At 47.4% G+C, this 25,716-nt stretch overlaps 3 protein-coding genes and 1 long non-coding RNA gene across 4 annotated transcripts in view; 1 reads left to right on the top strand and 3 right to left on the bottom strand.

Annotated features, from left to right (window-relative positions):
* LOC124478634 (unconventional myosin-IXb) overlaps window positions 1-10,899 on the bottom strand; it is a 57,639-nt gene extending 46,740 nt beyond the window's left edge. The window contains exon 1 of the mRNA XM_047036978.1: window positions 10,490-10,899. The gene's annotated coding sequence lies outside the window, so the exon portion shown is untranslated. The remainder of the gene's footprint in view (window positions 1-10,489) is intronic.
* Window positions 10,900-15,306: 4,407 nt separating this feature from the next.
* dzip1l (DAZ interacting zinc finger protein 1-like) lies at window positions 15,307-21,543 on the top strand. Its single transcript, XM_047037235.1, has 15 exons — window positions 15,307-15,466; window positions 16,142-16,690; window positions 17,343-17,427; window positions 17,554-17,678; window positions 17,958-18,119; window positions 18,498-18,611; window positions 18,709-18,771; window positions 19,138-19,380; window positions 19,471-19,501; window positions 19,599-19,691; window positions 19,782-19,915; window positions 20,141-20,445; window positions 20,581-20,780; window positions 21,029-21,171; window positions 21,378-21,543. Exons 2-15 carry the CDS (start codon window positions 16,202-16,204, stop codon window positions 21,531-21,533), a joined length of 2,343 nt encoding a protein of 780 aa, XP_046893191.1. The 5' UTR covers window positions 15,307-15,466; window positions 16,142-16,201; the 3' UTR covers window positions 21,534-21,543.
* On the bottom strand, window positions 17,939-19,673 carry LOC124478794. Its single transcript, XR_006957273.1, has 3 exons — window positions 19,588-19,673; window positions 18,647-18,756; window positions 17,939-18,566 (listed from the first exon to the last, which is right to left on the bottom strand). It is a non-coding gene; the product is annotated as an uncharacterized LOC124478794 (long non-coding RNA).
* Window positions 21,544-21,917: 374 nt separating the features above from the next.
* Window positions 21,918-25,027, bottom strand: LOC124478793 (claudin-18-like). Its single transcript, XM_047037236.1, has 5 exons — window positions 24,613-25,027; window positions 23,321-23,485; window positions 23,037-23,172; window positions 22,621-22,731; window positions 21,918-22,473 (listed from the first exon to the last, which is right to left on the bottom strand). Exons 1-5 carry the CDS (start codon window positions 24,830-24,832, stop codon window positions 22,329-22,331), a joined length of 777 nt encoding a protein of 258 aa, XP_046893192.1. The 5' UTR covers window positions 24,833-25,027; the 3' UTR covers window positions 21,918-22,328.
* Between the last annotated feature and the right edge of the window lie 689 nt (window positions 25,028-25,716).

Below are 25,716 nucleotides of genomic sequence, written 5' to 3' on the forward strand. Positions count from 1 at the left end.
ATTTTTTGCACTGTGAATTTGCACTGTCAGTTCTGTTTTTGCATAAAGGGTTGGAAATTAATGGTTTTTAGTTTTTTTTATCCGATTCATCAATTATTCGAAAAAAGAATCGACAGATTAATCAATTATTAAAATAATTGTTAGTTGCAGCCCTAAGTGACATCATTATCAAGCTAACAGTGCTTTTTGTACTTTTAAATTCAGTCTCATAACATAACGTAACTTCGCACTTCTAGCTAGCTAGCCTAACTGTGGTAGCTAGATAACCGCGCCCGCAGTACAGGGTGGCATACTGTAACATTTAATCTTTCACTCTGAATAAAATTAAAATAAAAAAGTATTGTGAGTAGCCATGTGGATAAGATCATGCTACATCTAGCCAGCGTAATACGATCTGTCTGTATCTGTCGATACAACCGCCTGTTCCTAAGCTTGTACGACCTCATTCCAGTTTCAAAGGCTGTGACATTCCGGAGTGTAGTCAGTAGGAGACAACCAACTGTCATCAGAGCGATCAGTCAGGCATGAGACACCACAGGCAGGAAGTGAACGAGCCAATGAGCTCATTCTCACACACATATGCAGACCAATCAAAAAGTGTGTTTGAACATTAACACCCCCCCACACACACATCTCCACAGGGGTCACCCTACAGGAAGAGCACTGGGATATCAGTTGGTCTGGACTTTTTACATTTCCCCACACAGGGAACAGACGAGCAGTGAGCTAGACACATTTAGCTGAGTCCAGAAGTTTCATTGACTAACTATGGTTTGGCTCAAGGCCAAAGACCTCCCCTCCCCATGTGAATAGGAGTAGGATGGGCACGTCTGTGGGGTGACCAGGGCAGGTCTGTGGGGTGACCAGGGCAGGTCTGTGGGGGTGACCAGGGCAGGTCTGTGGGGTGACCAGGGCAGGTCTGTGGGGTGACCAGGGCAGGTCTGTGGGGTGACCAGGGCAGGTCTGTGGGGTGACCAGGGCAGGTCTGTGGGGGTGACCAGGGCAGGTCTGTGGGGTGACCAGGGCAGGTCTGTGGGGTGACCAGGGTAGGTCTGTGGGGTGACCTGCCCTACAGTTTGTTTAGCTCAGTGGTTCTCGACCTATATTGGGCCTGTGCCCCCCCTATCATTTTAATACAAAATGTAATTGAATGTCAAATATCAGATTTGATTAAGCACAACAGTTGGAATATGATTATATTTAGAATTTACATTACAACATTATGGAAATATCAAGTCTAAGGCTAAAATTAAGAAACTGTGGCAAAAAACAAACATTTCAACGCTCGCTTCCAGTGCCCCCCAATGTACTCTGAATGCCCTTGTTGAGAAACGCTAGCTGAATGAAAGTATAACGTATGCAAATGTTAAATACAACTAAACAATGAACCGAGAGAGGAAGGACAAACAGAGAAGGAAGAGAGAAAGAGAGAGAGGAGGGGGAAAGAGAGAGAGAGAGGGGAGGAAGAGAAAGCCAGGGGCTGGGTGGTAAATCTGCTCCAGGCTCTTTATGGACTTCAGATGCAATCAGAGCCACCTCCCTGTCCTGAGCTGAGTGAATGAAAGACAAAGAGAGAGAGGAGGGGTGGAAGGAAGGGAGAGAGAGGAGGGGGTGGAAGGGAGGGAGAGAGAGGAGGGGGTGGAAGGGAGGGAGAGAGGGGGGGTGGTAGAAGAGAGATAGAAACAGAGGGAGTGTGAAAAAGAGGGGGGAGAGACAGAGACAGAAAGAGAGACAGGAAGAGAGACAGAAAGAGAGAGACAAAGAGAGAGACAGAGGGGGTAGGTAGGGCTAAGCCCTCCTACTGCAGTATGTGACTAAAACTGAAAAGCTTCTTTGTAAAGAACACCTCAACTGAAGACTTAGCCTAACTACTCTACCAGATGCCAGGCCAAAGACAGAGAAAGAGAGAGAGAAAAATAAGAGAGAGAAATAGGTAGGAAGAGAGACCAAATAACAAAAAGGAAATACATTTGAATGCTCCTCAGCCCAGCTCCCTGGCTGGTCATCCATGATAATAAAACATGAGCTCAAGGGCATCTGCTTCTATGTGAATGGGTAGGAGAAGAGCAGCAAGCTACTGGACTGACTGACTGTGATTTGTGCATATTTCCATATATACAATATAAGCTGCAGGGATGAAAATAGCCTGAGAGGACACAGAAAGACCACAAACTCTCTGTGATCTGCCTCATGACCAGCCGACACGGCTAGGGCAGGGGTCGGGAACCTTTTTACCATAGGTTCCCGACCCCTGGGCGAGGGTGACTGGATGGATGGAGACGGAGAAAGGGATGAAGGGGGCAGAGAGAGAGAAGAGGGGGGGAAGTAAAATGGGGTGAAAAGGTGAGATGGGGGGTGAAAAGACAGACTAGTAGGAAGGAAATAGGCATACAGCGTGTAGGAGGTGCATTCTGACTTGCCCTAACTGTCTGTCTGACTAATTCACACTGAACTCTGTATTGACTGAACTCAGAAAAAGCTTAATGCAGCCCAGCCCTCACCACAGTCCCATGCCAGCCAGCTAGCGCCGCCCCAGTGTTTATGGAAGGTCCTTTCAGGGCAGACGGGCTGCTGGGTGATGAGGGGTGGAGGGCTGTTTGCCAAAAGTGCATCAGAACCGTGACTTTGCGATGACGACATCCTCTCCCCTCACTCCCCCGAGAGAAACTCAACACCAATTTTAGCTGGAGCTCAATAAAACCTCTCTTTGTGTAATTCACACAGCAGGTCAGTAATCCAGCAAGGCTGCCTCTAAAGACCCCAGTCCTGCCCTCTCCCCCACTGCCCCCCTCCTGCTACCCCCCACCGCCTCATGTGGCACCGCAACAGTAACTCATTCCAGATGCAAAGCTTGGAGAGAGGAGGGGTGTGGAGGGGAGGGGTATGGAGGGGAGGGGTGTGGAGGGGAGGGGTGTGGAGGGGATGGGTGTGGAGGGGAGAGGAGAACAAAGCTAAGTAAAAAAGGAGAGGGAAAGGAAGATATCCTTTTCTATATCCTTCTCCCTCTCAGAGCTCCCTCTCTCAGCCCACCTGGAGGGGAGAGGGTTAAACCCTGCCTGCTGCTCTCAGAGCTCCCTCTCCCAGCCCACCTGGAGGGGAGAGGGTTAAACCCTGCCTGCTGCTCTCAGAGCTCCCTCTCCCAGCCCACCTGGAGGGGAGAGGGTTAAACCCTGCCTACTGCTCTCAGAGCTCCGGTATCACGTCTGCTTTGAGTTTGGTGCTTTCCTAACTGGCCACATGGCCTACACCAGATCAATATGGAGAACCCATGCAAATTAACATGCAAACTCTTTCTAAGATACACACAGAGGGTCTTCTACCGAACAGCCCATCGTAAGGTTAGGGTTATGGTAACCCTAACCACCGTAATGGCCTTTGTTTGTCACCTCCCTCCTCCTCCCCTCGGGTCACTGAACAACCAATCTCACCTGATCCTGATGAACAGCATCAAGCTACACAGCGGCTCAGACTCTGTCTCCAAAAACACGTTACATTGAAAGAACGCCTCACCTCACCTCACTGGCCGTTTGATATCATCTGCAGGGGTATGGAGGGTGGAGGGGTATGGAGTATGGAGGGGTATGGAAGGGTATGGAGTATGGAGGGGTATGGAAGGGTATGGAGTATGGAGGGGTATGGAGGGGTATGGAGTATGGATGGGGATGGGGTATGGAGGGGTTTGGAGGGGTATGGGGATGGAGGGGTATGGAGTATGGAGGGGTATGGAAGGGGATGGGGTATGGAGGGGTTTGGAGGGGTGTGGGGCATGGAGGGGTATGGAGGGGTAGGGGGTATGGAGGGGTAGGGGGTATGGAGGGGTAGGGGGTATGGAGGGGTATAGGGTATGGATGGGTGCGGGGTATGGAGGGGTGCAGGGTATGGAGGGGTGTGGGGTATGGAGGGGTATGGAGGGGTGTGGGGTATGGAGGGGTATGGAGTCCAAACAACTTCTTGATATCCTTCCAATAAGTCTGACATCCATCAGGGAGCCATAAGGTAGAGACAGAGTTAGACTGGGGGGTAAAAATAGACCAGAAACAAACATGTAGAGACTGCATACAGAACTGATCCAACATGTGAATAGTTTTTCTGCATCTCATACTGCTGGACTGGTTGGTCTGGCACCGTCAAGGGGAATGATTGGTCATCAGTCCTGCTGTGACGCCTGACTGGTTTCCCCTCTCCCCTCCCCCTCTCTCACTCACTCACACATGCAGACTGACACCCTCCCCTCCCCCTGCCCCCCCCTCTCACTCACACACACATGCAGACTGACACCCTCCCTTCCCCTCCCCCCCCCCCCCCCTCACTCACACACACATGCAGACTGACACCCTCCCTTCCCCTCCCCCCCCCCCTCCCCCCTCCCTCCCACACACACATGCAGACTGACACCCTCCCTTCCCTTCCCCCCCCCCCCCTCTCACTCACACACACATGCAGACTGACACCCTCCCTTCCCCTCCCTCCCCTCCCCCCCCCTCCCTCCCACACACACATGCAGACTGACACCCTCCCTTCCCCTCCCCCCCCCCTCTCACTCACACACACATGCAGACTGACACCCTCCCTTCCCCTCCCCCCCCCTCCCTCCCACACACACATGCAGACTGACACCCTCCCTTCCCCCCTCCCCCCCCCTCTCACTCACACACACATGCAGACTGACACCCTCCCCCTCCCCCTCCCTCCCTCAGCTTGACACAGTTCTTCCTAAGGCAACTACACTCTGAACCTGTGACCAGTGCTACCATGAAGCACAGCCTCCCCTTGCACCAGCCCCAGCAGAAGCCAGGACACTGTGGTACTGTGGTACTGACATCATGAGTCAGATTATTAGGTCATGATGGGTCATTATGTGTGTGTTTGGGTGAATGTGATCATCCTTACATAACTATGATCCATCATGGACACAGTAGTAGCCATGCCTTGCATCCTCTTCTCCTGAACAGATGTTGTTGTGTTACCAAGTCTCAGAAACTAAAGGCCTGGTCTGGTCTGTGATCACCAGCTTCATTCTGACTTGATTATGGTGTAGTATTCTTTTATTTGTTTGTTATAATGTTTGATTGGGGGATAAACACAACAACGGTATCAAACCACCCTTAAAATTGACCGTCTGGTTTTCCATCTTTCACACACGTATAATAAGACTGCCACTTCTAGGGCCTAGTAGCCAGGGGGACAGTTTCAAACTCCTCTCCCTCGCAGACCTGACCTCATCACCCTAACCCACCTTGTCAACCTAACCCAAACCCAAGCGGCTTGTCTGAGTGACAGCACACAGCACACAGGCCCAGCACACAGGCTCAGCACACAGGCTCAGCACACAGGCTCAGCACACAGGCCCAGCACACAGGCCCAGCACACAGGCCCAGCACACAGGCCCAGCACACAGGCCCAGCACACAGGCCCAGCACACAGGCCCAGCACACAGGCCCAGCATTGAGCGGCTTGGTGAGAGGAAGAAAAGATAAAAGGTAAACCCCTGAAAAAGCAGCCTGTGTTGTCCTAGTCTGGATCAGCCCACTGCTCACCCAGGGACTGGCCCCAGACAGGCCCCTACCTGTCAACCTCGCTAGCAGGGAGACAAGCTTTCGCTTACCCATTCAGTCAGCTCACTCTCCCTTGGGGGCTAAATCTGAGAGCATAACTTACTATCTCATGACTTGCCTGGTTAAATAAAAGTTAAATACAATGAAATAATAAACATCTAACATCTGGAGTGACGGTAGCGCAAACTGCATTAGCCGGTTTGTTGTTGTCTCTGTCCAACCTGTCTCTGTCAAAGCCCCGGGCCTTCTGCCAAATACCCAGCCAGCATATACGTGGCCTAGTTCACAATATGGCTGTAAACAAATATTCTAAATTCGAATATAGTGGTTAAAAATTGAATGTAAAAAAAGATTTAACTACCGCAGCGGCAGCGCGTCTGTCTGCTTTGCGGGTGGGCGCACGCCTGAGCGTCACTGCTGACAGTTGACTTGCGTGGAAGATGGCAGAAAGTGCAAAACCCACCTTGACCGCAGCAGAGAAAGTGATTGTAATCCCAAAAAATCTATAGTGATGTCTTTTATATATTTTGGATTTTGGTCAGTTAATGGTAAACTTGTTGAGCCTACAGCTAAAGTAGTGTGTAAACTATGTAAGCTGCAGGGCTCGACAAAACAATGGCCAGTAAAAAGTAATGTCAGGACAGTTAAACTAGCAACTCACTGGCCCAATCGGGCCACTCCAAATTATTGATTGAAAAAAAAATTGCATTGTAAAAGTTATCATCCTTCATATGTTTTGCTATCTGCTAAATGCATAAATAACTTTGCAGCTCGTGGGGCGCACAGGGGCAAATCAAGAGTTAAGAAGTGAGTGACGAGACATCATGATAGGTGCGTTCGACATGATCCGACTTAATGCGGCGCTGCAGCCGGCTGCAGGCGGCTGACTTGAAACTGTGAATTCTGGTTAGTCTTTTTGTCCGACTTGAGACGGCGCCGAGGACAAGTCACTGTGACGTCGCCATCAAAGTCCCGTGAGATCGATTCGAGAACTGCCGGCTGTGTAGCCGAGCGCATTTTCTCAAGAGCAACTGCACTGGTTCAAGTGACGACACAGCTATTTCAGGATTGGCCAGACTCACACACGACAACTTTGACTCGTGTTTTGTAATATTCGGACACCTTCAGTTTCGCCAATGCTCAAATCCGGACCAAACAGTTGAATTGAATTAAAGATTTATGGAAGAAACGGTTTTAGTTCGCCTCTTCACTAACGGAAAGCCTACGTTTAATCATAAATAAAGTAAAGTAAGCAAACAGCGCTTTATCGGCTGTGACTGAGGTCAACGCAGCAAACCACGAGAAGCTGAAATGTCCGACTTCACAGAGCCGTTTTCAACTCCTCCCCGACTGCAAGCGGCTACTCTCGCTGGTCGTTTCATGCAGTCGCAGTCCATGTTGAACGCACCTATTGTAATTCTCTAATCTCGATACATTTTTTAACAACTGGCGCGAGACAATAAAGTGAAGATGGCAGCAAAGTACAGCTGCGTGCTCAAACGGAAGCAGCTTTTTTTATGGAACGAAGATGCACTGTGTCGTCTGTCGTATGTTCCCGTCTAAAGCGGACAAAAGTAGATATTTTTACCAAGGCACCGACCATTTTTCTAAAACAATCCCTGACCAGCCATGCTAGCAGACAGCACCTGGTTTGCGTGACCGCTAAACGGATGGTTGACAATCCATCTTCCAGGCCGTTGACCATGCTGGTTAGGAATTTAAATGTAGATGCCCATCGTGTTATTGCACGACTTATAACAACGGCATATCACGTAATCAAGACACGCCAGCCGTTCGCCTCGTTCCCTCAGGCTATTGAACTGCAGCAGAAGAATGGTGTCGACTTGGGTATTTACTAGTATCATACTGATGAAATGCTATGGAAGTTTTTATATATTAGCATTGACAGACCATAGGTTTCAGTTTCTGTTGTGCAGAGATGGCTGTCAGGAGGGAAGAGACCACGTCATGTTTGAGGTTAAAAGTCAATTGTTTTGATGACTATTACCTTTTTATTTTTTATCACTAGAAATGTGATTTCATTGTTGTTATTTTTACATCCAGGATGTGTTTAATAAATGGTTAAACATGTTAACAGAATAACACAACTTATAAGTCTTTAGTTTTGTTGTAACAATGATAAATTACTACTTTTGGAGGGGGGGCCAGTAAAAATGGTCTTGGGGCCAGTAAGTTTCAAACCCACTGGCCCAGTTAAAAAAAAAAAAAAATAGTTAATGTTGAGCCCTAAAGCTAGAGTTAGCTTACCATTCAACAACTAGCAACTTGAGGCTACATCTCCATGTTTACCACAGCACAGCTCGCACGGAGCGTTCAATGTAGTTCATTTACTTATTTTTGTGTAGGTAATTAGTCAAATATGTTTAAACTTAAATAAATTAGGCCTACCTACAGTATACAAGTAGTTATATTTCGTTGTATTAATTTGTCCAGTTATTGACGTACTGGGGGGGGGGGGGGGGTAGACCTGACCTGCCCCACTGCTAAGAAAAATCCTAGGGGAAACACTGGTTATAGCTTGGAGGCATCTAAAGTTGCCTCTTGATCTAAGCTAAGTGGAAGTCAATTACACAAACACAAAAGGCCCCAATAAAAAAAAGTGTATTTTACATAATGTTTACTTTGAATAGGCTGCTTTGACAGTTTCCCAGGGTGACTGGTAGTGGCTGTGAGTCATAGTACATATTATGTGGGAAAGTATGTTGCTGTTGCAAGTTATTTAAACTCACAGAAACACCTCTTCAGATAAGATTACAGAGCTCAGACTGCCCTCCCACCACATCCTTGCTTCTTAAACACGGTAAAGTACGGTACAATCCTAATCGTTATAGTGAAGAGGGACGATGATACGTTCCTGAAAATAACTACAATGGAAATTAATTTATATCAAATAACTATCAAACATCATTCAAAGGCAATGCAGCTTTTAGAACAATGTACAATGTGGATACAGATAGATTACAAGACAAACTAAATAAGACTTCACAGAACAGGGAACAAAATGGTTCCTCAATTGACCGCCTTCAGTTAGGAAGATAGAAACATTGCAGCAATACTGAATGTTTAAAGTGCTGCAGGACGACACAACGACACTGAAGCACCTGTATCCTACTCCGGAATGTAAAATCAACAATGTCACATTAACATGTGCACATTAACATGTGGGATCTCCAGACATTTGACAAGTTTGTCCCTCTCACCCACAGTTCCTCAACTGCAGCTCTGGGACTGTGCAGAACCAGTTGCATTTGTTGAAACTGAGATGCAGCATCCCTCCCCTCCCTTCCCCACCCCTCCCCTCCGTCACAGCTCCACCCAAACCCCCCTCCTCTATCCCTGGGAGACTGCAGCATGGGGATCGCAGCCAAATGCCATATGGCTCCTTTCTCTAAAACATGAAAAAACGAAGTCTTTACTTGGATTCCAACTCCTATCCCTGCTTTGAATAAAACAGCATATTCAATCATGACCCTGTACCCTTAATATTTCATGCCTGTAATTAACATTCCAAGGCATTGGGGTAAGCTTCTGAAACAAAGTCTCTATTTATTAGACATGCTTCCTGTTGTACAATTATGTTTACCATCGGTTGACAAAGAACCCAAAGCAAAACAGATCTTCAGGCACAGGCTCCACTGAGGAGGCTGGGCCTGTGTTCACAGCCTGGGCACCACTGAGGAGGCTGGGCCTGTGTTCACAGCCCAGGCACCACTGAGGAGGCTGGGCCTGTGTTCACAGCCTGGGCACCACTGAGGAGGCTGGGCCTGTGTTCACAGCCTGGGCACCACTGAGGAGGCTGGGTCCTGTTTACAGCCCAGGCAACACTGAGGAGGCTGGGCCTGTGTTCACATCCACATATGGCCGACAGAGCGCTCTCACAGAGGAAGTGTAAACAGTATTCCCTCCAGAGGAAATGACCTGCCACATCAGGCTCTGCAACTTGACGGGCACCAACACAAGGACCAACTGCCCATGGCCTACTTTCTATGTCCACCACTAACTTCACTGCTCCTATTTTGTCTTTTACTCTGTGGCCAGTTTAGACACAGTGTAGTCATTAATCAATGTGTCAAGATTTTGGGCTGGGGGGTGCTGAGAGGAGGTGGACACAGTGATCCTAACCCTAACCCTGGGGGGTGCTGAGAGGAGGTTAGGGGTGATGAGAGGAGGTGGACACAGTGACCATAGAATCTCAAAATAATACAATCAACAATAGATGCAGCAACTGTAGACACCACAGTGCCTGTATAGACATGCATCGTAAGTTCAGTAGAAATTTCCTAGTTTTAAAACAAACTAGTTTATGCTTGTGGACAACAAAGGAAGGCCTTCAAAACTGAACATTCTATAACTGGTCTGAATTCCACTTCTGGTCTCACAACCTTAACGACGAGACCCCCCCCCCCCCCCACACACACACACCTCTCTGCCCCACTAACTTACTGGAGCAGTAACTTACTGGTGCAGTACGTAGCAGGGAGTTTACAGCAGACACATTCCCAGGAGTGTGAACCGCTTCGTAACGTAACGTGGAGCGCGATGTACTTCTGATGTATTTATTTGTCTCTGAGACATTAACAAAAACAGCAGCAGTTTCAACTGAACTTTTGATTAAACTTTCCAACTTCTTTAAAGATATTTAACCATCTGACCAACAGATATAGATTGTGGATGTTGCCTTGCTTTAAAAATTTGTAAATATTTCAAATTTTCGTCGAGGATACGTTGGTTGCAGCACTTTTGTTGCCTCTGTTCAATACAAATTTACTCAAACAGCTAGCGTTAATGACAATACCGAGCTAACTGGCTCACCAGGTGGATAACTAGTCCAGTTTGTAGACAGCTCATTTGGCTAGCTAACTTTAGTTGTTCTGAGCAACAGGCACAAACAAATATAATTATTTATGTCTCACCTTGTCCAGTTGTTGTAGGTCTCATTTTCGTATAATATTCCGTGATTGCATTCCCCGTGGTCAACAGAAAATTTATATGGCAGCTTTTGAAGTAAGCTAGTTCCCTCTTTGATGAAATCAAAACTGATTAACTAACGCTAGCTTGCTAACACAGGCTGGGGACCTGTTTGTCGTTCAGAATCTCATTGAGTCCGCCGCACGGCTGTGCTGCCAACAGTGTCCTAAAATCAACCAACGAACGTTCAGCAGTGACCGTGGGTAAAAGAGTGCCGCTTTCAAACAGACATTATCCTTAAAAAATCACCCTTTTTACTAGACTAAAATAGTCAATTTACTAAACATTCTTGCATCGCCGCAAGGCTCTGAAGCGAGCTAACTAGATAGCACACTGGCTAGCTACTTCCTTTCTCTAGAATAATAGCTTGCGCGCGGTGGAAAAAAGTTGAGAAAAGCCGCACGCGCTATTCCTTTGCAAACTAGACCCACAGCGGCCTCCGCAGGTTGAAAGCCGCGGTTCCAACGGTTACTGCTCTCCTCAACATAATGTACACTGCAGGGTTGCCAGTTCTGTGTGACAAAACCAGCCCAATATCAGAACTAAAAATATGCCCCTGCCAAACTGTATACACTGCTTATAAAGTCCAGCAGCATTGCTTTCATGCCAAATGTATTGTAATATCTACAAAGGTTGACATCCTGACATCATGGTGTCAGGACAATAACCTCTGTCTCAACATCAGCAAGACCAAGGAGATGATTGTGGACTATAGGAGGCGGCAGGAGGAGGAGCATGCACCCCTACTCATCAATGGATCTTATGTGGAGAAGGTCAGCTGCTTCAAGTTCCTCGGGGTGAACATCAGCAACGACCTCACCTGGTCTGTTCACACGGACAAGGTGGTCAAAGCAGTCCGTAAGTGCCTCTTCTTCCTGAGGAGACTGAAGAAGTTTGGTATGGTCATTCTCACTAACTTTTACAGATGCACTATAGAGAGCATTCTGACTGGTTGTATTACAGTGTGGTATGGGAGCTGCACAGACAGGGGCCGCAAGGCCCTACGAAGTGTGGTCCGTTCTGCTGAGTTCATCATCGGCAGGAAGCTCCCAGCCCTACAGGACAACTACCACACACGTTGTCTCAAGGAAGCTGGCAGGATTTTAAGAGACTGTTACCACCCTTCCTTCAGTCTCTTTACCCCGAAGCCTTCTGGTAGGCGCTACCGCAGAATCCGGTCGCTCACACGCAGTCTGGACAACAGTTTCTACCCAAGGGCCATCAGGCTTCTGAATGGACACTGATATGGACATTGATTCAGTGCACACTAGTCACTTATACACTGTCACTTTCAGCTACTGGTTGCACTATCAATAAAATTGCACTACTGTACCTCACTGTACTTCGCCATCAGGCTCCTGTATGGTCATTGACATAGTCACTGATCTAAAATTTTGCACGTAAATCATGTTATGTTATGCCAGGTGCTTGCGTTTTCTTGTCTTAAGAATTTCAGTGCCCAGTCTGACCTTGTGTTGTTCTGTGTACCTGACAAATAAAAGACTTGAACTTGAACAAAGTAACACCAAATGTTTAGTATGCCAGCAATAAAACCAGTTTTCAGGAGGTTTTCTCAGGAGACTGAGAACATTAGGCACGTGTGCACACGCACAGTGCGTGTGTGTGTATGTGTGCGTGCCCCATGTCCATGTGTGTATGTGCTGATCTGGAGTCAGTTTGGTAGGATTTGGGTATAAATAAATGATTCAATTTAAAATATGGATTTTTATTTAATGATATTCATGCAATTTGAATGCAAAATAGGTCTACCTGAACCAGCGGACAAAAAATTAAACCCACGGCAGCACTTCAAAAGTAGCCCAATTCCGTGGGAAAACCACAGACCTGGCAGTCACTGTATGGATGGATAACCGTTACTCTACTGGGTTCCTAGCTAGAATAATGCAATTTCATCAGGGGTTTAGACTTATATCGATTACAGTATTAGGTGGAAAGTCTTGTCTCGTTATCTGCCGCTTGTCCGGGGGTCGGGCCGCGGGGGCAGCAACCTAAGCAGGGAGGCCCAGACTTCCCTCTCCCCGGCCACTTCCACCAGCTCTTCCTGGGGGACCCCAAGGCGTTCCCAGGCCAGCCGAGAGACATAATCCCTCCAGCATGTCCTGGGTCTTCCCCGGGGCCTCTTCCCAGTGGGACGTGCCCAGAACACCTTGCCAGGGAGGCGTCCAGGAGGCATCCTGATCAGATGCCCGAGCCACCTCAGCTGGCTCCTCTCGACGCGGAGGAGCAGCGGTTCTACTCTGAGCCCCTCCCGGATGACCGGACACCCTGCGGAGAAAGCTCATTTCGGACGCTTGTATTCGCAATCTCATTCTTTTGGTCACTACCCACAGTTCATGACCATAGATGAGGGTAGGAACGTAGATCGACTGGTAAATAGAGAGCTTCGCCTTTCGATTTAGCTCCTTCTTCACATCGACGGACCGATGCGTAGATGTCCGATCGCCTGTCGATCTCGCGCGCCATTCTTCGCTCACTCCTGAACAAGACCCCGAGATACTTGAACTCCTCCGCTTGGGTCAAGATCTCCTCCCCGAACCGGAGATTGCACTCCACCCTTTTCCGGTCGATAACCATGGCCTCAGTTTTGGAGGTGCTGATTCGCATCCCAGCCGCTTCGCATTCGGTTGCGAACCGCTCCAGTGAGAGCTGAAGGTCGTGGCCAGATGAAGCCAACAGGACCACATCATCTGCAAAAAGCAGCGACCCGATCCTAAGGTCACAAAACCGGACCCCCTCAACGCCCTGGCTGCGCCTACCCTCACCGGGAACAAGTTCGACTTACTACCGGCAAAGCGGACCAAACTCTGGCACCGGTCGTACAGGGACCGGACAGCCCCCAAGGGACACGGTCGAATGCCTTTTCCAAATCCACAAAACATGTGTAGACTGGTTGTGTGTGTTGTGTAGACTGGTTGGGCAAATTCCCTGGTACCCTCCAGGACTCTGCCGAGGGTATAGAGCTGGTCCACTGTTCCATGGCCAGGACGATAACCACATTGCTCCTCCTGAATCCGAGGTTCGACAATCCGACGGACCCTCCTCTCCAGGACCCCTGAATAGACTTTCCCAGGGAGGCTGAGGAGTGTGATCCCCCTAAAGTTGGAGCACACCCTACGGTCCCCCTTTTTAAAGAGGGGAACCACCACCCCGGTCTGCCAGTCAAGAGGCACTGTCCCCGATGTCAATGCGATGATGCAGAGTCGTGTCAACCAAGACAGTCCTACAACATCCAGAGCCTTAAGGAACTCCGGGCGGACCTCATCCACCACAGGGGCCCTGCCACCGCGGAGCTTTTTAACCACCTTGGCGACCTCAGCCCCAGAGATAGAAGGGCCCCCCCCCGATGTCCCCAGAGTCTGCCTCCACGTCGGAAAGCGTGATGGTGGAATTAAGGAGGTCTTCGAAGTATTCCTTCCACTGATCCAGGACATCCCCCGTCGAGGTCACCATCCCCGACATATACAGTGTTGACAGTGCACTGCTTCCCCCTCCTGAGTCGCCGGATGGTGGTCCAGAACCTTTTCGAAGCCGTTCGGAAGTCATTCTCCATGGCTTCGCCATACCCGGGTTTTTGCCTCTTTGACCGCCAAAGCCGCGTTCCGCTTGGCCTGCCACTACACATCAGCTGCCTCTGGAGTCCCACCAGGCAATAAAGTCCGATAGTCCTCCTTCTTCAGCTTGACGGCATCCCTCACCTCCGGAGTCCACCACCGGGTTCGAGGGTTACCGCTGCGACATGCACCGACCGCCTTGCGGCCGCAGCTCCGGTCAGACGCTTCAACAATGGAGGCCCGGAACATGGCCCATTCGGACAATGTCCCCGGCCCCCCCCCCCCCCGAGACATGATCGAAGCTCTCCCGGAGGTGGGAGTTGAAGCTCCTTCTGACAGGGGATGTTATATTTAATACTTTTCTAGGTATCAGGACACATGTAGCATCGTGGTTTAATTTAAAGGAAATGGGCACAAACATCGTGAACACTTTTTAGACACTTGGCCGAAAATGCAGACTTGGATCATAGAAACATTTCTGTCCATAAGGCCTAGAAAATACAGTAGACCTAACTAGTATCTATCTAGTCCAGGGTTTTTCAACAGGGGTCCGCGGCCCCTAGTGGTCCGCGGCGCGACTTAATAAATATATATATTTTATTAGTGTTCAGAATCTCACATACACATATTTACATTTTTCAGATTCTATGTATATTGTTTGAGGTTTTTAAGTAGATATCTATATTAGTTTGAGGTTTTTAAGTAGATATCTAGATTAGTTTGAGGTTTTTAAATAAAAGCAACATGGAAAACCAAATGTTAAAACTTCCTTCTCTCCACATGCACGCACGCACACACACAGATAGGCACGTGCGCACGCACAGGCATATCAGTGGGCCGCGAATTACTTTCTAGTAAGAATGTGGTCCCTGGGACAAAACCAGTTGAAAACCTCTAGCCTATCCAACAAAACCAAAAACGCTGAACGTTAGACTAACAACACCTAGCCTAGCTATTTTAACTGATATTCTGATAGCTCCCTCTCTCACTCACTCATACAGGTGCGTTAAAAACGACCGAAAGGTTGAAAAAAATAGTCAGTCAAGGTTTAAACCCAGATTGGCAGTAATATTCTTTACATTGAGTTATTCTGAAGGGATGGCTTTGACAGTTTGTCGGACTAGCCAAGCCCTACCTGTTTCCACGGTAACGGTGTGTGCGTGGCTCGTCCTCCTGTTGCTCCACCCTGATAGTCGAACTTGGGGCATCAGCAATAGCACGAGACCTGAACATAAATCGTTTATTTCATAGATTACCCATCCAAACCGGACAAAGACTCTTAGAACGACCGCGACTGAGTTCTAGCAAAACACATTACTGCTAGAGACAAAATACCGCTCTAAAGATCAGGTAGGGTACACAAGTGACAACTATGCTAGCAAACTCTTTAGCTTGCTAGGTCAAGTTAATGTTTGCAGGCGTGAGGATGCTAGCCTTTGCCTGCTATATTATTTTGAATTGTTAAGGTTGTGTGCCGTTTTCTTTCTGCTGGTGAGCCAGATTTGAAATGCATAATTATGCACTTTGGGATGACATTTTTCGATTAAGAATATCTCAAGTTTCCACCCAGTTTGTCTTGGCTTACGAAGCAAGAGCTTTAACAATGCATACCTGAAAGATGTACTGTGTACTAGCTCCAAGGTGACAGATCAACTTCTGGAAGCTTAACGTCAACGCTGGGACGTTTGTCCTGTCAGCATAGTTCTAAATGTGTATAATATAGTAAATCAAGATGAGCTATCAACAGGTAACTCTTCACTAAATTAGATTGTTAACGCTACTTATTCAAACTTGTATTCGTTTTGTTGTCTTTATTTCCCTGAGTGATTTATCATTTTTAGTCATTTACATTTAGTAATTTAGCAGACGCTTATATCCAAAACGATTAGTCGCATTACATATTTATAAAAGAGTCTATGACTAAATTGGCACAACTGCATTACAACGAATTAGCAATAAACAACTTACTCAATGCATTAGACCACTGTAAATGAAAAAAACGTATCTTCCTTATCTTTAATACAGCATTTATTCAAGGGCCAGCTGTATCCCAGCCTAGCTTTGGTCCCCAGCTGTTACAGGACCATGCCAGGGCAGCTGCCCCCCATGGAGCCTCCCCCCTGGGCCTCACCCCCCACACGCCCCCTGCGCTTTCGCCCCCGGACCGAGGCTGTGGACTGGCGGCGTGTCTCTGCCTTGGACGTGGACCGCGTCGCCCTGGAGATGGACGTGGGTGTCCTGCAGGAGTTCATCTCCGCAGTAACCTTCTGTGATGTCAGCGGCGAGAGGTGTCCCCACTGCCGTAACCCTGCAGAGCCAGCGCTGCTTAAGGTGCTGCGCATGTCTCAGCTCAGCACCGAATACCTGCTGCACTGTCAGGACTACCTGAGCAGCCAGGTGTGCAGCCTGGAGCAGCGCCTGCAGGGGGCGCTGTCCCGGGCGGAGGAGGAGGCAGGGGAACGGGCCCGCCACACAGCTGAGCTGCAGGCCGCGCAACAGGAGAGCAGACGGCGCAAGAAAATTATTTCCACCCAACAGTTTCTCCTGCAGGCCAGTTCCAACAGCTACCACAAGGTGAACCCTCACGTTGTAACCTCAACCACACAGGGTGAACCCTCACGTTGTAACCTCAGACACAAAGGGTGAACCCTCACGTTGTAACCTCAACCACACAGGGTGAACCCTCACGTTGTAACCTCAGACACACAGGGTGAACCCTCACGTTGTAACCTCAGACACACAGGGTGAACCCTCACGTTGTAACCTCAACCACACAGGGTGAACCCTCACGTTGTAACCTCAAACACACAGGGTAAACCCTCACGTTGTAACCTCAGACACACAGGGTGAACCCTCACGTTGTAACCTAAACCACAACAACACAGAGGCTTCTCAGATGTGCTGTCTTGACAGTTTAGTCTAACAGGCCTATCTGGAACTCTGCTACATGCTATGAATCAATCGAGGTGTTATTACAATGTCAATCTTTACTGGGTTTGAGCAACCCGTTTGTCCAGGCCAAGGATTTAATTACACGTAAAAAAAAATGTGTGTTGTATTTTAGATTTTACATAACACACTTCATTAGCACTCCATAATGAAAGACTTCCTTGTTCACCAGTGTTCAAACAGAGCAACTCTATCAGCCCTGATTGCATATCTGACGCCTAACCCTCCCATCTGACGCAACCCTGACCCTAACCCTGAAATGCATTCATTCCCTCAGTGCCAATTCTGTGAGAAATCATTCGTCAATTATTCCTACTTACAAGCACACCTTCAGCGGAGACACCCAGAGGTTACTGGTGCAGGTTTGTTTCTCAACACCAAATCAGTGCTGTCAATCACTCTCAAAAATCCACCCAAACATGTCTATTTTGTTGGACAGTTTTTAATGTCATATGTTATTGTGGTCCGTTGCCTGTGTTTGGTCTCAGAGAGGCAGAAGAAGAGGCAGGTGGAGCAGGTGGAGGAGGGGATGCAGGAGCTGAGAGAGAGGCTGGAACTGGCCCAGAAAAGGCTGGAGGCTGAAAGAGAGGCTGACGCTCTCAGGAGGCAGCAGGTAACTTGAGGAGCTACACTGCATGTAATATCATAATAATAAGACTTTATTTATATAGCACATTTCACACAAGAATTTCAGCTCAAGGTGCTTTACATAAAATCATTAAAAACAATAATAAAAGTAATAAAACCCTTCTGATGTCTCAGTTTTTGCGGTAATCACACAAGCCGCAGTCTTCGCGGTATCTCGAGCCACAGTCTTTGTGGTTTCCCCGATATAAATACAAATGTAACTCAACAAAAAATAAACCGCACAACCTGGTGCTCCTCTTCCCAGGACCTGGAGGAGCAGCGGAGGAAGGAGGCGTTGGAGCGAGAGAAGCTGGAGAGCTGGAAGGAGGAGGAAAGGAACAAGTTTCAGGAGGAAATGAGGGACCTGAGGCAGCTCTTCTTGCAGGAGTTCAGAGACATGGCCAGTAGGAGCTCGTCCATCGAGACTGTGAGTGCTGCTCTCATGGACGTTCTCTTGATGCTGCTCTTGATGCTGCTATCGTGAAAGTTCATGTGAGGAACCGCCTGCCAGGAGAAGTAAAGTCAGTGAATGATGAGAAGTGAACTAGTGCAGCCAGTAGATGGTGCCATAGTGTAAAAGACACACGCCACTGAAAAGCCTGATCCCAAGGCCTCACAAAGTAGTTGTTTGCCTTACTTGTTTCAGACATTGTCCTCCATTTTTCAATCTAATAAGATTTGTTGTAAGTAAGTTACCATTATTGGTAGAACCTGTAAGTAGAATTTTTGTTTGTCTCAAAACAACAGCTTCTGACTTGAGTCAGGATATAGCTGGTTGTTGACAAGGTCCAAACCCCTCTAACAGAAACTGCAGGAGCTCCAGACCAGAGAGGTGACTGCTTCCACCCCGGGCTCCTTACAAGATGAAGATGAGCTGCAACAGAGAGAGAAGGAACTGAGGGTGAAACTATCTCAGCAGGTAATAGAGCAGGACACTACACACACGCTGTTTACCTCTCTCCATCCACTGCCAGTATCTCTCTCTCTCTCCCTCTCTCTGTTTCTCCCTCCCTCAGAAGAGTAAATGGAAGAAGAAGTTTAAGGAAATCCAGAACAGACATCTGCTGGAGAAAGAGGAGGTATTGAAACAACAAACCCACAGTTCTGATGAGGCACACCACAGTGCAGACAAGCAGCGTTCCGTTTTTTTACGCACTCAACATCACGTACCAAAAAACTGTCTCCACAACCGGTTAAAATTACATTAAGGGTTGGGGTGAGGAGTTAGGGTTAGTTTTAGGGTCAGAAGCTAGGTTTAGGGTTTAGGGTTAGGGTTACGTTTTTTTGTTCAGGTTAAAGGTTAGGGAAAACAGGATTTTGAATGAGTCCCCACAAGAATAGCAATACAACTGGTATATGCTTGCACGGAAACAAAACAACCCAAAATGAAATGTGTGTGAGACATCATGCTGGGTCTGTGACTTCTGAGGGCCCCTGTTCCCCAGCTGCAGACTGAGACTGAGAAGCTGAGGCGCATGGCTGCTGACCACAGCCCCGCTGAGCACAGCCCCCCTGAGCACAGCCCCCCTGAGCACAGCCCCGCTGAGCACAGCCCCCCTGAGCACAGCCCCCCTGAGCACAGCCCCCCTGAGCACAGCCCCGCCCTGCAGAGGCTCCAGCACCAGGTGCGCTCCTTTTCCAGACAGGCCAGGCAGCAGGATGAGCTGCTCAGGGCCCAGCAGGAGACGGTAACCTAACCCTCCAGCACCCGCCACCCTCAGCACTGCTCTAGGAAATATTAATATACAAATATATTAAGTTGACTGTGTGTGTTTCAGATCAGGAAGCTGTCAGCCAGGCACATACCTGGTAATGTCAACGTCATACTGTCACTATTCCCCTCCAAAGACTCAAATCTTTCTTTGCAATAGCATTAGTCAGTGTTATTTATTTACCTGTTCTGTAGTGGAAGATGCCCCTGTCCAACAAATAGTCCAGCAATCCACTGCAGCGCAGGATAAGGAAGAGGAGAGCGAAGAAGAAAAAGAACAACAACAAGGTTATTTATTCTGGAAAACAACACATGTTAGCATAGCCTAATTATCAGGTCAGGTAGCCCCTCCTTATAACAGATGTTCCTGTCTGTCAGAGATGGAGGACTCTGGGGAGACCAGGAGGCGGGTGCTGGAGTCCCTGCGCAGGAACCCGGGGCTGGGGAGGGAGTTCAGGCCCCTGCTGGTGGCTGCCCTGGAGGAGAAGCTGGAGAACATGGGCGTGAGGAAGGTAGATGCATTAGATCTGGAGAAAGAACTGACATAAGAGCTCTTCTTCCCCCACTGCATTTTCAGAGCAGTTGTTGAATCCTTTGAATCCTTCCTTTCAACTATAGAATAATCGCTGCATCATACCTCAACTATAGAGAAAAATCATTGTTGTTATTGATCCAAAGTATGACAGAAAAATCTCTAATGGTATTATTGATGAGAATGTTCCCTATTGATGTTCCAGGGAACCAAAGGCATTTCCCGGAAGTCCTTCAGCAGCCTGAGTGTGGCTGTGTCTGGCCAGCGCCAGCTGAGGTTCAGACAGGTCTCTAACCTCCCGGGCCTCAGAAAGGCCCTGGCCAAACAGCTGGCTCGGAGGGTGCGCCGCCTGCACAAGATGAAGACTACCTCAGAACATCATGCATCTGCATCACAGGCACAGAGTTGGAACCCTCCTACTCTGCCCTCCGCTAGGACGCCCTCCGCTAGAAAGACAGAAAAGGTTCCGGTGACTCCACAAACATCAAAGCCCCGTCAACAGAAGAACCGGTAATCACAGGAAATACAAACAACAACTAATATTCAACCTTAACATGAGTTCTATAATTGTGGGAGTGGTCAATATCATCCAGCTGCTGACAACTGTGTTAGCTATCAGGTGTATGTCATCTCTCTTCTCTCCAGAACCCCTCCCTTCAGTTCAGACGAGGAGTCTGTGGAGGACAGTGCTTATGTGACCAGCCCCGGGAGCAGGTCGGCCCCCTCCGTCAGGGTGGTGCGCTCTGGGCCCCGGCCCCCCGCCCCCCCCACAGACGACTGGTCCGACTCCGACCTCTCAGAGGGGCTCTCCGCCCCCTCAGCTCACCATGGCGGCGCGGCCCCAGGTCAGCCTTCTCACCCGGCAGATCAGTGCACCCCCATGCTTTACTATTGAATAATGTTTTTTTTAGTCATTAGTTTAGAACAAAGAAAGCTGGGCATCGGATTGGTATTTGGTATATTCTGGTTCACCTTCAGGTGCGGAAGTTAAATCATGATGTTCTGCTTTGCTGCAGGTCGGTTGTTAAGTCATGATGTTCTGCTTCACCTGCAGGTGCGTTTGTTAAGTCATGATGTTCTGCTTCACCTGCAGGTGCGTTTGTTAAGTCACTGACCAGGAGCCTGGAGAGACAGCTGAGCTCCCCTGGGACCAGGCCCCCAGGGGGGGTCAGGGTGGGCCCCCCTCCTGCTGCACCCCCAAAACCTAAGCCCCGCTCTGCTGTGAGACACCTACAGGTGGGCTAAACACTAAGGTCCAGTTTCTCAGACATGGATTAAACCTAGTTTTAAAGTAGGACAAAAGGCTAAATACATGTCTAGGAAAATAGGCCTATGTACATGATTGGGTTAGGCCTACTCCCTGCCCAGGTGTTAGTCTTCCAGACATCACAACTTTAGTGGCCTAAACACACAGAGTGACTCATGATCTGGGCCCTTCCTAGTTATCGGAGGAGGAGAGCGACCTGGAGCTGTCGTCCATCGAGGACATCCTGCCAACAGGAGGCGCAGTGCGGGTGGGGCGGGGCAGCACGGAGGTGGGCGGGACCTCGGGGACCAGCGTGTGGAGCTCCTCCAATAGCAGGGCAGGAGGACTTTGACATCCTGCCCCCCTGACGCACATACAAGTGTGGCCCTGTGTGTTTGGGTCAGTTATAATCATGACCAGGAGCTGAAATACACAATTGTTTCATTTAATATGCCAGTTTTGAAGAGCTTGGGGAAATCCTAATTTTGAAATTATGATATTTAGTATTTAAGTTATGTAACAGTTTGATAAACTTTAAGCACGCTCCTATTACAATGGTGATTGATTTTGCTAGATACTTGGATTTGGTAAAATAATTTTGTTAATGTCTTAAAAACATTAATACTGTAACACTTTAAAAAATATATAGTTTCCCAACAATTTTATATTTTAAGAATATATGTATATAATTTGTGGCATGTTTTTTTTTTGTAAAACAGATTGCATTATAGAAGTTATTCATTTTACATTGTATTCATTATTACCTTTAAATAGCATTTCTATCTTGATTCCAATAATACAACACGAGACAACAATACTATTACTCCAAAATATCAATATTAACATTTATGATTTTTTTTTTACAAATAAACATTACAATGTTCCTCATGAATGCAGAATTACACACAAATGTTTTAATAGTATAAAAAAACTGGATAAAATAATGAAAATGATAAACAGAAAATACAGAAGAGTATTAGTTTAATAAAGACATTTGACTTCTTAACTTCTACACAGTTAACCTTGAGTATGAAATTGTCTTAAAACCTTACCAAATTGTTATGAATATCAATGAATAAACAATTATCATAGCTTGATTTAGAAGATGATCTTAGATCTTCCAAGCTTTCCATGGAGTTCATGGTGTTTACACGTAGTCAAACCTCTGAGTGGACTGGTGTCCCTGCATGCTGGGTGCCTTGTAGGAGTCCCCATAGGCCGGCCGCCCTCTCTGCTCTACCTTGTACACTGTGTTGTTGTGTGAGGCAGCTTTGTAGGACTTTCCATTGTACCTAAAGGAATACCAAAAAGGGCAATGTGATTATTTTAATGTGATTTAAGTTGAGGGGTATGACTTTAACCCAATGGATAATTGAACCAACATAACCCTACGGAGCCCTAGAATCAGAGTTCCAGAGCCAGGTGGGGGTGGAGCTTACCGGTCCCTCTCTGGCACCATCCCTCGGCAGGCAACGCACATCATGACCCCACCCACAAACAGCACAGCTCCACCTATCCAACCCACAAATAGGGCGGGGCCAAATGTGTACCTGGAAAAGGGAAGAAAGCAATGACGCAAGAGCTCAGACAAATATAGCATCACAAAAAACGACCATTTGCAGGTATTAACTTAGTGGGAGGAGTCAGGTGGCTGAGTGGTTAGGGAATTGGGCTAGTAATCTGAAGGTTGGTGGTTCGATTCCCAGCCGTGACAAATGCCGTTGTGTCCCTGGGCAAGGCACTTCACCCTACTTGCTTCGGGGGAATGTCCCTGTACTTACAGTAAGTCGCTCTGGATAAGAGTGTCTGCTAAATGAATAAATGTAAATGTAGTGTCTATTTTCTGTCTGTTTACCTCGGAGTCAGAGACCCCCCCCCCAGGAGCCCTCCTCCGAACCCCCCCCCGAGCCCCCCATCGTTGTAGGTGGTGAAGTTGAAGCTTGTCACGACCAGGTTAGCGAAGGCAGACACACCTGCAATGCCACACACACCTAGGGAAGAACACAAGGGATCAACATTGCTGATGCATAAAAGTTTGAGTGTCGGAAGACACCAAAAAACGACTTATTTGCTTTAATGATAGGTCATTTTATCATTCTAATTAGTAAGAAATAAATCAAATATTTCATTTCAATGCACCTGCAAGAACAAACATGATCCCAGAGGTCAGAGTCATGGTGGCCTTCAGGTTGTCATCCATGCTTCCCATCTTCAGGCACTTCAGCGCAAAAATAGCAATGAAACACCCGATGGCTCCCAGAACGATTCCTACGATCATCAACGCTCGCACAGCTTGAAGGAGGGCTGAGGGACAAACATGTGAAATGTTGTACTAATTACAAACATGGTAAATGTTATACTAATTTCATGCAAAAATTCTAAAAGAAAGCGTCAAAGAAAAAGGAAGATCTTTTGTTGGTTACTTCTTCAACTACCATATCCCATAAGGTCGACAGTGTACAGTACATATCCCATAAGGTCGACAGTGTACAGTACATATCCCATAAGGTCGACAGTGTACAGTACATATCTCATTAGGTCGACAGTGTACAGTACATATCCCATAAGGTCGACAGTGTACAGTACATATCCCATAAGGTCGACAGTGTACAGTACATATCTCATTAGGTCGACAGTCTACAGTACAATTAAATAGACAGGACGACTAAACACCTTTAAAATAACTTCTCTAGAGTGCTTTTTATCTCCCCAACTAAACTCCAGCCAAGTCTTACCTGGTAGTCCTAGGATGGTAAAAAAAGGTCTGCATTGAGATGTGCCATATTCTGTACCTACACATGAATACCATAGTCCAGAATAGGTGTAAACGCTTGTTACTAAGTTAAAAGAGCGGTCTTGCAATGCCCACATATCCATTGCTGTGGCAGCTGATATCAAGAACTGTCCCAGTAATGCCAGCATAAATCCTGTTAGCTGAAACATCGAGGCGGACATTTTACTTCATCTGCGCTAGTCTGATAGCTACCTGTTCGCCTCAAGAGGTGGGCTGTGGGTTTTTGAAATGGCTGTCCACCCTGGGACCTTATCACTATGTACTCTTCAACAGAGAACCAACCTTATCAAATGTTTACTCAAAATGTCATCACAACACGACATCACTGTCGTCACAGTTTCGATAAATGATGACATTTTTGGAAGACCATTTCCGCATTTCACATTGAAGGGTGTGGTTTCACCTTCTTTCTTATCTAGTTATTTCCTAATTATTCTCTCAAATTACAAATTACAAGCCTCTTAAATTCCATTCATCATGATGGTCATTATAATACTCCAGTACTTACTAATCCATTGTGATTCTTAAGGGACTGAATGCAGTGTCTTTCATATCAAGTCATTAGATCCCCTTTCAACCATGTGTACAGTTCATGTATTTTTACATGTCCAGCTCAGCTAAAGAAAGGAAGTCCTACCTGGTAGACCCAAGATGGTGAAGTACGGACGGCACTCTGTGAACCCGGAGCTTTGCCTCACACAGGACCTCCACAGCCCAGCGTAGGAGTAGATGGCCGTAACAGGGTTGTCGAACAGGTCCTCTGTGCCCCACTGGTCCATGCCCGTGGACGCAACTATCCCCGCCAACCCCAGCACACTCAGCACAAAGCCCATCACCTGGCAAAGGGTCACCGCCATTGCACTCTCGATTCCACTGTACTGTACTCTGCACTTCTCTTCTTTTGTCTCTTTACTCTTTTACCCTTATATACTCTTCAGTTGTTCTCTCAATCTGAACCTGCTGCTTGTCTTCTGAAGACTCCCCTCCGTCAGGTCATACGTTGAGCCAGGAATCTGTGAGGCTTTGTGTCTGTTTAACTGGATTGGACTGGGTTGGACTGGGTCGGACTGATTGCTTTAACATCGGGGCGGACCTCCGCCTTGTGTGTTTGCCCTCAGCCATCAGAGGTAGGGTGTGGCTCAGGAGTAACGGTGAGGGAAGATGGAGGATCAGACTGGGTGTTTCATGGTTTAGTCACAGAAACAGAAACATTGGACAACAGTTTTATTCTAGTATACCGATACTTTGCTGCCTAAGGGCTTATACCGTACTGTACTCATAAGTGGCCCTATGTAACAAAGGCTTCCCATGATCACTACCATAACACATACACCATGAACCCAACCCACATAAAAGAATACGAGCCTTAATGAATTAGTTTATAAACTGTTTTAGTGTTTTCTATTTCAAAGGCTTGAAGTATTCTCTTGAGGCAAACATTGTGTGCGTGATCATAGGGGTGCGTCTTTCATATGTAGGCGCCGATTTTCTGAAACAGCCGTTTAGGGTTGTGTTTCTGTGGCGGCTTCTAACCGATACCAGGTGACGCTGATACCAGGTGACACTGTTGACAGAACATGGACGTAGCCTACATATTCAAAGCAAATACTGATATGATTGTAATGAACTGAAACTGATTTGACTGAAGCTGGTAACCGCTGTACACCTCAGATGACAAACAAAAGTGCAAATCATCACTGATCATACCTGCATTCTCAAATTTGAATTTATACTAAAGTTT

Source organism: Hypomesus transpacificus, chromosome 16, assembly GCF_021917145.1.
Source record: "Hypomesus transpacificus isolate Combined female chromosome 16, fHypTra1, whole genome shotgun sequence".
Taxonomy (NCBI): Eukaryota; Metazoa; Chordata; class Actinopteri; order Osmeriformes; family Osmeridae; genus Hypomesus; species Hypomesus transpacificus.

Coding starts and splice junctions, on each gene's coding strand:
- dzip1l (XM_047037235.1), top strand. CDS start 16,202: ATGCCAGGGCAGCTGCCCCCCATGGAGCCTCCCCCCTGGGCCTCACCC. Junction 19,916..20,140: donor AGAACATGGGCGTGAGGAAG/GTAGATGCATTA, acceptor TTGATGTTCCAG/GGAACCAAAGGCATTTCCCG. Junction 20,446..20,580: donor CCCCGTCAACAGAAGAACCG/GTAATCACAGGA, acceptor TCTTCTCTCCAG/AACCCCTCCCTTCAGTTCAG.
- LOC124478793 (XM_047037236.1), bottom strand. CDS start 24,832: ATGGCGGTGACCCTTTGCCAGGTGATGGGCTTTGTGCTGAGTGTGCTG. Junction 23,486..24,612: donor CACCATCTTGGGTCTACCAG/GTAGGACTTCCT, acceptor TTTGTCCCTCAG/CCCTCCTTCAAGCTGTGCGA. Junction 22,732..23,036: donor GGGGGGTCTCTGACTCCGAG/GTAAACAGACAG, acceptor TCCCTTTTCCAG/GTACACATTTGGCCCCGCCC.